The 12,462-nt window shown below is 39.6% G+C and overlaps 1 protein-coding gene across 5 annotated transcripts in view; it reads right to left on the reverse strand.

The window, feature by feature from the left end:
• The window catches only part of WWC3 (WWC family member 3), a 59,371-nt gene that overhangs the window by 8,815 nt on the left and 38,094 nt on the right, over window positions 1-12,462 (reverse strand). For 4 of the 5 annotated variants that reach the window (XM_028727712.2, XM_077927517.1, XM_077927519.1 and 1 more), the window contains 6 exons: window positions 7,343-7,463; window positions 5,929-6,003; window positions 4,823-4,909; window positions 3,551-3,743; window positions 1,954-2,121; window positions 941-1,092 (listed from right to left, as the gene is read on the reverse strand). In XM_028727712.2, the coding sequence (XP_028583545.2) occupies window positions 941-1,092; window positions 1,954-2,121; window positions 3,551-3,743; window positions 4,823-4,909; window positions 5,929-6,003; window positions 7,343-7,463 (796 nt within the window). The remainder of the gene's footprint in view (window positions 1-940; window positions 1,093-1,953; window positions 2,122-3,550; window positions 3,744-4,822; window positions 4,910-5,928; window positions 6,004-7,342; window positions 7,464-12,462) is intronic. The other variant, XM_077927516.1, reaches the window with a different exon arrangement.

The following is a 12,462-nucleotide window of genomic DNA, read 5'->3' on the forward strand; positions in this document are numbered from 1 at the left end:
AGTAAGCGGTCCCTATTTATCTACTTGCACCCGGGGGTGCTTTCAAACTGCTAGGTTGGCAGGCGCTGGGACCGAGCAACGGGAGCGCACCCCGCCGCGGGGATTCGAACCGCCGACCTTTCGATCAGCAAGCCCTAGGCGCTGAGGCTTTTACCCACATTAAATGCCAAGTTCTGCATATGCAAATCTGAACTAAGAAATACCGTATTTTTCGCACCATAGGGCACACCGGACCATAGGGTGCACCTAGTTTTTAGACAGGGAAATCAATAAAAAAAATCTTTCCCCCCCCCAGCCCCAAAGAGCAGCATACAGGCTGCGCACAACCTCTCCCTGCTGGAGGGGTTGCGCACGGCTATGGCACAAGCCAAGGCAGCGAGCGGGATGGATCCCGCTCGCTGCTTTGGCTTCCTCTTTAGCCCCGCGCAATCTCTCCCTGCCGGGAGAGGCTGTGTGGAGCTAAAGAAGCCATAGACCCGTGCAGCTTCTCCCTGCCGGAGGTGTTGTGCGCGGCTATGGAACAAGCCAAGGCAGCCAGCGGATGGATCGCGCTGGCTGTTTTGGCTTCCTCTTTAGCCCCACACAACCTCTCCTTGCCAGGAGAGGCTGCGCAGGGCTAAAGAAGCCATAGTCCCGTGCAGCCTCTCCCTGCCGGAGGGGTTGCGTGCGGCTATGGAACAAGCCTGCATTCGCTCCATAGGACGCACACACATTTCCCCTCAATTTTTGGAGGGGAAAAACTGTGTCCAATAGAGTGAAAAGTACGGTATGAAATTGAGTTATGTATTCTCCAGTATCATAAAACAGCTAATGCTAATCTAATAGCTAACGATTACAGATAAATGACATATAAGATTCGATACATTTAATATCTCAACAGAATCTCACATATATTATTTTAAAAACTTACGTTCTGCCTTAACCCTTTTGAAAAAGTTACCTCTCTGACACAGCTTCTAGCTGGTCTTCCTTTTGCTCCATCTCTAGAATTTCCTCTTCTGTGTACTCCAGTTTTACTCTCTCCTCTGCTAATTCTCTCTCCACAGCTTCCAGTTGAGCTGTGGTCCTAGCTAAAAGGGCAGTCACAGCATCCTAGAATGGAAATTGAACTTAGAATCAAATGAGAGTCATTTTCTTAGCAGAAAAACTGAAGTCAACCTTTCGAAGGAACAACAATAATGACTAAGTTCAAACAAAAGCACAAAGTAATTTGGGCTGGAAATTTCTCTAAAACCAAAGAGTAGCTTTCTGGCTGAATTCAGAATTTTGACATGCTTACAACAAATTAAATTAGAACTTAAGTACTGTGGTGTGAAGTAGCTCAAAATTTGCACAATAATCCAAACATGGCTAGATAGTTGAATATGGAAAAACACGAGCATGTTTACACATGTGTGCAGTTGTGGTATGTAATCTATAGATCAATTAAAATGACATAATTCTATTGATGAGAATAAGCTCAAATGCAAGTATCTCTCAGCAGATCCAGGCATATCACTGCTTCTGTTTATTGCTGTTGTTGTTTCAACTATCATGGCCATAGCAACCACATCATCATCATCATCTACACTGCTACAGTATTGAAGAAGCACTGACTAAAATATGCCTTTATATGAAAATATACCAAAATACTACTACCGCTACTATTAATATACTACATACAAAAAGGTTAAAAAAGAATAAGACAAAATATATATTAAAATACAAATGGCTGAGAGACCTAATACATTTAAAAGCATCCATATGAATTTTAAATGGTATCATCCAATTAAATCATTGCAAATTAACCCTATTTAGCCTCAGTCAAATTTCTCCTCTGAATTCAGGCATGTGCTATATGCATTTTGCTCACCCTTAACTTTCAGTATCAAATGTTATAAGAACATCTTTTGTATCACACACAAGGAAACATACAAAAGAAACATGTTAAGAAAAGCTCGGATACAGCCATACCATTTTCATTGTAGCTTTGTTTTCGAAAATCTGAGAAGCACTTTCTTCACATTTTGGTCTGTCTTTCGTCTGCTCACAGTCTGAACCAGTGAATATCTGGATGGGGTACCAGTGAAGTTGCATCTCATTGGAGCTCTCATAGTCAGCTAGGCTGATCTGAGCAATGCCCTGGGAAGACATTGACGCAAAATGAGTCAATACTCATACTACTAGAGAAAACATTTGCTGTCTATAAGGCTACATCTTATTATAATACAAAACACTGAATAAGCAGCTGGGGACTTTTAGTAGGGCATTCTGCAAAGATGCCTTAATTTTTATTTTTATTTGAATACACAGCCTGGATAACTCAGTTGTTTAGAGTAATAATGCCAAGGTTGCATGGGATAATTTCATATTCCTGTACTGCAGGGGGTTGGATTAGATCAGGCATGGCCAAACTTGGCCCTCCAGCTGTTTTGGGACTACAATTCCCATTATCCCTGCCCACTGGTCCTGCTAGCTAGGGATGATGGGAGTTGTAGTCCCAAAACAGCTGGAGAGCCAAGTTTGGCCATGCCTGGACAAGATGATCCTCAGGGTCCCTTCCAACTCTACAACTCTATGAATCTATGTCCCTTTGCATACAATATACTCGTATACGTTCTAAGAGAGAACAGGAATGTCCTAAAATGAGGATGCTGTGTTCATGACCTGTGAAAGGCTCGGGGCTTTACATATTGAGAGAAGGTTTAAGTAAATATACTTATTGTTTGGTAGACTGTCTCCCAAGCATGTGGGAGAAAAAAGGAGGTGGGGGGAGTAGTTTCACTAACATCTACTTCTAAGCTGAATGTTTCCTGTCAGTAAACCAGCAGGGGGCTCTTTCTTAATGCTAAGTTTAGCATTAGGCCTAAAAAAGACCAGTGAAGTATTGTAATATTTCAGGGAGGAACACCTTAAAAACCAGAAATGTGACCACGCAATCCTGCAGCCACTAGCTCACTCCAGACTGGAAGCCAAACCACGGTTAAGGCAACTTAAATGTTGTTAGGCATGATGTTTGAACTGATAAATATTCATGTATGCTGGGAAAAGAGGAGCAATTCTGTATTTCCAACAACAGAGCTGAATCAGTTTAAGAAACAGTAATACAATGTGGAACTTTTATTAGCCAGTGGTATGACTATAAACCAGATTTTGTTTTAACAGGCTGAGTATTGTAAATGAACATCCATCATAGCCTAAATCAATGACATCAACAAATCTATCATCCACAAAAGGAATTATCTTGATGATTAGATTAAATCTGAGACACCTTTGAACACAGGAATATGAGAAAACTGAAACTACTTTTTAAAGCTAAGCTAAACTATGGCTTAGAATGAACAATTAAGTGTTCTGGTGCACATTTAGAAAACTGTGTCCAGTTCACTTCTCCCTCAGTCCTACTGCTGTGAGAATAAACCACAAGCCCGGGTGAAGTTTCCAGCAGCACACTTGCTCATTCAACTAAGCCATAGTTTGTTAGGCTTAGTGTTATGCGGGAACCAGACCAATGTAAAGGCACTCGTAACACCTGGTTTTATTTTATTTTTTCAAAAAAGGCACCCCTTACCAACAATTCTTCTTGCTGGTGATGGCCAACTGAACAGATATAAAGCTGCAGTGATTTCAGCTTCAAAATATTTGAATGTACAGGAATCTGGAAGACTTCATTCAACACTAAGGGAGTTTGGAATTCCAAAGCTCTGGAGCAGTAAGTGGTTGATGTGCCCGACTCAAGAGATGGTAAGTATATCCTCACATGTCTGAGAACAGGCAAAATAAAAATAAAAGTCATAGCTGGTAAACAGAAGCAGTAAGATATCATTTTAACTTGCTAAATAAAATTGGACGAAACATAATTTTCATTTTTGCATCCCTGATCACTATACTATTAGTAGGTTAACTTACAACAGACTGAAAAACTCTGTAAACCTGTGCATGTGTTACAGCAAGTGTCTCAAATTTGTCGACTATCTACACGTGAATACTAAAATGAATTTTATGACGGTTCAAAAGCATAGACTTCTTAAGCATTCACAAGGGAATGCTGGTGAATAATCTATAGATATACGTCAGCATTTCCCAGTTTCCCTGCGTTTGTGGACATTTATCTGGGACTGTCATTGCTTATCAAATAGCCTTAACACTGCAAGGCCTGCACCAGTGAGTGTGCCCTTGGCATGGTGCCACAAATGGGCAACTGCACCATCCTGGCACAACTGCACCATCCTGCCTGAGGCTGATGCAGCTGCCCCCACATCAGATTCCCAGTACAGTGTGACTGCTTGCAGCCACAGTCAGTCACTAACCTCAGTCTCCCCATCCCCACAAATATTTTACCCAGCGGCAGCATTTATTATGAAATCCCAGCTGGTTCTTGTCTCTCTTCTGCAGTGGGTGGGTGCAATTTCAGATTCACCAAGGTGAAACTCTGGCATCCCCTAACAGATGCCTGGCCATGCCAATCCCTGATTCCGCCCCCTCTACTGATTCATTGTGACATAAACATAAACTTTTGTTATTTGATTAATAATATCAGCATGTTTTACTTTTTGAGTCTGTATATTTTACTGCTTTGCAGTGTTTCTCATTTCTTTCTTTTTTAGAATCATGTTGTGAGAGCTGCTTTGGCTGCTCCATAATGGGACAAAATGGTAGGTTATAAACGTCTTTATTTAAAAATAAATATATTAACATTATTTTTCGTAAGTTTTCTGGAGTTCATTGTGAAGTAAATGGATCATATTCTATTCTAAACCCCAAGTAAGACAGATGCGTCGTATTCTGACACTTGAAGGAATGGAAAGCAAGAAATGAGGCCAATGTAGGTATTTCAACTTACATTTTACAGCCTTCTTTCACAGCAAAGCCTGTGAAGTTCTTGAGCTGCAACACATGGACCAGGAGACACTCAGTCGCACTGTCATGCCTGAAAAAGAAGTTCTCAATTAATTGGTGACCCAGTGTGTGGTCTATAAGATACAAAGACAAAACATGTAGCACAAATAACTATTTTTATCTGCCAGAAACCCTGGAAGCTTCTTCTTCTTTTAAATAAAATAAAATAAAATACAAAAGTGACAATAAAAACATACTATATGACTGTATCATAGTAAATTACTGACAGAACCATACTTAGTAATAAAAACTAAGGAAGATGACAAAAAACACAACATTCCATTCCGTTATCACATCCCAGAGCACATACAACAAAGACATGAAGATCAAGAAAATATTGCTCACATCTTACCATAAATAAAATTGCACATAGGTCTCTTGAAACTTGAAATTCCAGTCATTTATGAATAAAACCCACCTCTCAATAAACTTATTAGGTGCATGTCCTTATTGGATATCTTAAGGACTGCCTGATCCCTTATCTTGAGACCCAAAAGCTGAGATCTCAGGAGGATTCTGTTGGTGGTTCCCCATGGCTCAGATACACAGCTTGGAAATGCTAGAAGCTGTGGGCCCAAGCTTGTAGAACTCTTTCCCAAATGTGATTAGATTGGCACCACCCTAACTGAACTTCAGGCACATAACTAAGGCTTTCTTGTTCCAGCAGGTTTTTGGGGAAAAAATGTTTCGTTTCATTGTTTTCATTTTGTGCATAGTTTGTTTTTATGTATGCTGCTTAGAAATGCCGATGGCCTTCCTTTTCAACATCGCAATGTATCACTATGTAGCGGTGTTTAGCTAGTGATACATCGCAATGTTGAAAAGCTGGTATCGCCCAACCCTAGTAGAGAAGAACTGGAATACCACACCTTACCAAACATGATCTGGTAATTTTCTCCTCACTTTTGGAGTATTCTCTCTTTGAAATGATGATCTGCCGCAGCTTAGCTGTGCTCCAAAAGTTCAAAATTGTTTAACCATTAAGGACGCTGCATACACTTGCATTTTAACAATGAATATTGACCAAAGAAAAGAAAAGAAAAAACTTACAGAAATCCAACTTGCATTTTGGGCTCTTCATTGCTGACAGCATCACTATAAAGTGATTCTTCAATATCCTCATTCCTATGTGATAAGAGAAAAAGCAATTTAAAAACTAGTAGTAGAGCTATATTTTCATTACCACAAATGACCTGAGTTATTCTGTATGAACAATGTACACTTTACCTACTGCTTATTAAACTTCTTTATTTAGATTATGAACTTCTATCAAAAGTAAGATTTAGCATTATCTAACTCTATGGGAACCACTGCATGTTAACAAGAGATGGCTACAAGCATACATCTTGTGTTATATTGCCGAAAAGGAATGAATTAAATATTTACTTCCTATTATCACATGTTGCTATTCACCTTAAAAAATAATGAACTATAATTTTATTCTCAGACATTCAAACCTGGACAGTCTTTTAACCATCAGCAAATTTCTAGCTGCCTGCGATATTTTGAGCCCTTCAGAAAAGGGGTTTTAGTTGAATGGTACAGCCCGTGTTTTACATGCAGGATGTACTAGGTTCAATTCTCTGCAATTCCAAGTAGGGCTGGGAAAGGCCTCCAAGTAAACACAGTCACTCCCTACTCATGAGTAACACGTGAATCGCCAAAACAGATAAAGGCACCAACATTACCAGTATCATAGACAGATACTACAACTAACAGAGAGGCCTTTGTTTTAAAAGGGTGATTCAAAAACAGGTGGGTGTTTAAAACCCGTTTTAAAATCTGCAGCAAAGAGGGCTTGCACACCTCTGAAGGAGGGTGTCCTGTCCTCTGGGAGCCACCACTGAAAAGGCCCTGCTACTCATGCCTGACAAATGAACTGCCTTCACAGACAGGCATACAAGGCATGAATCTATGCCCAAGCAAGTTCATATGAGCGCAGATGGTCCTTCAAATAACTGTTTAGTGCTTTAAAGGCTAAAACTGGCACTTTGAATTGGACCCTGAAACACAACATGAACCAGTGGAACTAGTGAAGGTGTGATATGATGTGATTGTCTTATCCTCCTTCCCATGGAGCAACCTAGCAGAAGCGTTGTGTAATAGTTGAGTATATCATCCATGTTATTCAAATTAAAAAGCATTTATCTATTTATTTGATTTATTCCCCTTACCCCTTCCATCCCAAAGGAGCCCAATCCCACACATATCTTAACTAGCTTGGGGGGGGGGGTGTTTGCAAGACCCTAAACTGTTGGAAGGAAGGAAGGAAGGATAAAGCACAATAGTAATCAAGCAGCCAGAGAACCAGGTAAAAAATCTACCTAACTATAATGTTTTAAAGAATTAGCCATTAGTCAGTAGTGTATATATAAATAAGACTTTTTACCAAGTGTTTTTGTTGCTTTTTAAGGGAAGGATGTTAAGCACAGTTCCAATTTACAACACATTTATACAACCTGACCTTTTGCTTAAAGCTTCAAACACGCCACTGTCACTAGCCAGTGAATAATTGGACAGACATGCTGAGACTCGCCTGGCTCTCCTCTCTGACCTTCTAGCACTATCTTCACGTAGGGTCACAGCTACAACATGGGAAAACAGCAAAGATAAGGTTCATTCATACATGATTATGATTATGATTATTATTATTTTGAAAAAGCAAAACTCAATCCATACAAATGTTTTATATATCACTAAGGCACCGTGGTTTATTCAAGTTTTAAGAAAGTGCCCTTAAGAAACAGAAGGCACTTCTTGGCCTGAACTAACACAAGTTAACCCTGAAGTCTCATTCATTTTAGCTGATCGTTAAATACATTCTCATTTATGTCTAGATTGTGTCACTTCTTCTGTGACGAGGCAAAGACAATACTGTTCATGCGGTTTATTGAAAAAAGGAGCAGACAGTTAAGAGACAATGTTGCGAAAACCAGAAGAATATGTTCCATTTTCACTGGTGTAATTCACTGATATTTACTGTGACCTTCAAGCCATACCATGACTATGCATGTGCTGTAGATCAACTTGCTTCAAACAAGATTAAAGCAATCTAATATTACATGTCTTCGTGTTATCAAGCTAATCATAAATTAAATGGGTATTTAGATACTTGCATAGTGCAGGGTTTATTTTGAAGGTTCTGTGAATATAAATCATACCGTAATTGCTACATAACATTCATGCTTACTAATGGAACCTATAAACCATGGGTTAGATCCAGATTAAGTAAACTGGATTTAGTTCCTACTGAAATAAGAGAGATTTAAGGCAAGTCGTGAGTAATTTATCCCATTGGTTTTCATGAAAACTAAGTGCAAGTAACTTAAGGTAGGGATCGACCTAGTATATACTTCCAAGTCCAAAATAGACTTTTAAAAATAAATAAAGCGGGGTGGGGGGGGTAGGACTGGAGCAAAAGCAAACAAATACACAGTTCATTTTTACTTGGAACTCAACGTATATGAACAGCAGTACCATAACAGCTTTGCAGACATAAAGGACTATCAGCAATTATACGTGCACAACAAGCAGGATACACAAGGAGTTGGTTTTTCAAATGGAAACTACGAAAATGTTCACTTGAGACAGGATACATACAAATAGAGACAGTTTATTTTTCTCAAAAGTCAGAAAAGTAGGAAAGCAGCTCAAAAGGTGGGCATTTGTTTTATGCAGTTGTTTAGTACACTTATGCCACGCCTTCCTTCAACTGTGACCCTCGAGGTAGATCTGTAGGGTTGCCAGGTGGTCACCATTTTTGGGATTGACCAAACCTGCTTCGTTTCAGCAAGGTAGTTGCAACATGTGCCCTCAAGACCATGCCCTCAGCAAAAAGTAGAAGCTCCAGTACCATTCTTGAATTTTATATACCGTATTTTTTGCTCTTTAAGACTCACTTTTTCTCTCCTAAAAAGTAAGGGGAAATGTGTGTGTGTCTTATGGAGCGAATGCAGGCTGCACAGCTATCCCAGAAGCCAGAACAGCAAGAGGGATTGCTGCTTTCGCTGCACAGCGATCCCTCTTGTTGTTCTGGCTTCTGAGATTCAGAATATATTTTTTCTTGTTTTCCTCCTCCAAAAACTAGGTGCGTCTTATAGTCTGGTGCATCTTACAGAGCGAAAAATACGGTACATGCAAAGGTGTTCTAAATAGTATACCTGAAGGAGCGATCATTCTGCCCGGACGCTGAGGTCCAGCGCCGAGGACCTTCTGGCAGTTCCCTCATTGCAAGAAGCAAAACTACAGGGAACCAGGCAGAGGGCCTTCTCGGTAGTGGCGCCCGCCCTGTGGAATGCCCTCCCTTCAGATGTCAAAGAGATAAACAACTACCTGACATTCAGAAGACAGCTTAAGGGAAGTTTTTAATGTGTGACATCTTGTGTATTTTTGGTCTTTGTGGAAGCTGCCCAGAGTGGCTGGGGAAACCCAGCCAGATAGGCAGGGTGCAAATAATAAATTATTATTATTATTATTATTATTATTATTATTATTATTATTATTACCCTGAGATGTATATAACTGACTACACATAGCTTGGCTTGTATCTGTGCTGATAACTATATTAACATATTCATATAAGATACACATGAGATTTAGACATCAGAGTCCTAGGTGAGATTACTAGTTTATGGGCTGTAAATAACCTACCACTAATCAACTAGTCTATGAGGCTAGTTGGTATACATCAGCTGTGTGTGGCAAGAGAATATACTATGCATCTGATGTATGTATTTACTCAATTGTGTGCAGCACAAGTATGTGCAATCTTAGTGGACCAAGGGAAACCTGCCCTGCAATATTCCATTTAAAATAGTTGCAAGGAGGGGTAAAATGCAGCACCCAAGGAATCAAGGGGGAAGTATCAACAAATCAAAATGATAAATGTCCTTTGCTGCATCTTTTATTATTTTCCCAGTAAGTGTAATCTTTACGTCCCACCACATGATCCTAATAGACTAACTAGCCCTAGTAATTTCTCTTATGCTTGTAATACTTTACAATTAATCTACACTATTCAGGTTAGCAGCATTTTTGAACCTGGATACACAGTTCCCCTTTTGATCAGTTTCCTGGTGAACTGCCTTGACAATGGAGAACATTATGTTGTATGGACTCACTCCAACCCACCAAAGGAAAGAACAAATGTGATTTTTCCAATCTTTGCAAAGTTCAAAGGAACTGAGGAGAGCTTCACTACCTGAATTTATCTTTCCTATGTGGTAATAAAGTTCTGCAAATTTATATAATTTTTACAAAATTGTAATGAACAAAGAAGAAGCGCCTGTGTAGCCACAAAAATCTGGCAGACTAAAAGACTCTTTCACTGACTACTGTACCTTGGAGATCACCAAGAAGAAAAAAGAAAAAGATATACTGTGCTATATAACAGTAAAAAAATAATAATAAAGAATCAAGATGCAATATGAAAATGTTGCAAACATGTTATAAATGTTTCAGTTGAAGTTATTTTGCCTGATCCTTTCAAATGAATTAACAAGACAATGCCACTAAAATTAAAATAGGTGCCACCTATCAGCATGCCTTTTACTAAGTATTAGCAGAAACACAGCTTGACCAAAAAAAGGGCACAAGATTTGAAATATCATGCAGCAGGCAGACAAAACATCTGAAATTTAGCATATTATAAAAAGGTAAAGGTAAAGTCTGACAGTTAAGTCCAGTCACAGACAATTCTGGAGTTGTGGCGCTCATCTCGCTTTACGGGCCGAGGGAGCCAATGTTTGTCTGCAGACAGTTTTTCCGGGTCATGTGGCCAGCATGACTAAGCCGCTTCTGGCGAACCAGAGCAGCGCACGGAAACACCATTTACCTTCCCGCCGGAGTGATACCTATTTATCTACTTGCACTTTGACGTGCTTTCGAACTGTTAGGTGGGCAGGAGCTGGGACCGAGCAACGGGAGCTTACCCCGTTGCGGGGATTCAAACTGCCGACCTTCTGATCGGCAAGCCCTAGAGGCTCAGTGGTTTAGATCACAGCACCACCCGCATCCCTTAGCATATTATAGTATATAGTATAATTATAGTATATAGTAATAGGAACTTAATTTGACAGTTCAGTGATCTGAAGTCCTTGTATAAAGATATACCCACAACCAGTTGTGACATGTCATATAGAGTAATTTGGTTTAATTATCATCAAGCCTGAGACATTAGTTAGTGGACAGAAAAACTACCATCAAGTTAAGTAATTTTAGTTACTAAAACTGTAGAAAGAGATTCACCAAGCAGTAAGAATGTGTGGTTACTTTAATAGCTTTTAAAGTATTGCTATTTTGGCGGTTTTAAATACTTTGATGGCAGTTTTTAAAAAATCTTTCCAAAAATAAGGAAATAGTAAATCCTCACCCACAATTTACCAGGCATGTTGAAGACAGCAATTTAAGCTGCAAACACAGAACATTATTACAGTAGTCAATAGTGGCTATTAAATAATTCAGTTAATACTGCAGCAACATGAATGGGCTATAATGGTTACAGATATGAATTTTTTTGGATGAAATCAAGGAGCGCATATTCCACCCTCCCAACATGCACGCAATACAGAACAAAAACAAACAAACAAACAACACACACACACACACACACACACACACACACACACACACACTGGGCTTTACAGGCAGGAAGAAAAAAAACCCACCACAAGAAGAAATTCTAAGTTCACTTACAGCAAATTTTTCTGTTGTGCCACGTGAGAAACAAAATACAAGAATAATTTAAGTAAATAGTGAAATCAGTTGGTCAAACCTGTAATTTTTGTTAAAAATGAACCATTATTTAAGAACAAACTGAAACTGTGATTCAGGAAAATAGCCGGCATTGGGGTGGGAAGTTTAAATTCAATAATGCTTTCCAAAGCTTGTTATTTGGATCTTAACAGTCCAGGGTAAAAACAATACCAAAACAAACAAACAAACAAGCCTATGGCTTGCCACCAAGCAAGAATGCTGCTCTGTTTCATGCTCTTTACCTTATCAAATGCAGCCTTTTTGCACAGCAAGGTGTCAATACTAGATGCTTTTAGGGGCTGCATAAATCTGTGCTGGAGTAAGATTCCTAACTTTGCTTGGCCTGCAGAGAGTGAACTCCTGGTATAAACTAAACCTTTCTTGGCTAGGCCACATAGCAGCGATAAAAATGTCCCTTTTGTTGCACTTCCTCTTCCTGACATTTCCATCCATTGTTGGCAAAAACCTTTGAGTGGTAGTAAAAAATCCCAAGTGAACTGAACAACACTTTACTATTATAAAAAGAGGGGTCCTGGGCACCCTTAATCTCAAACTGTACTATGAAACATGCCAAGTTAAACAATTTGTTCGTACAAATAATAAAGGTGGATTAGGCAGCTATTAAATTGGATCACTACTGGCAGCATCATATAAAGGTAAAAAGTTAAAGGGGACCCCTGACCATTAGGTCCAGTTGTGACCGACTCTAGGGTTGCGGCGCTCATCTCGCTTTATTGGCTAAGGGATCAGCTTCCGTGTCATGTGGCCAGCAAGACTAAGCCGCTTCTGGCAAACCAGAGCAGCGCACCGAAACACCGTTTACCTTCCCAT

This window comes from Podarcis muralis, chromosome 4, assembly GCF_964188315.1.
Source record: "Podarcis muralis chromosome 4, rPodMur119.hap1.1, whole genome shotgun sequence".
Classification (NCBI taxonomy): Eukaryota; Metazoa; Chordata; class Lepidosauria; order Squamata; family Lacertidae; genus Podarcis; species Podarcis muralis.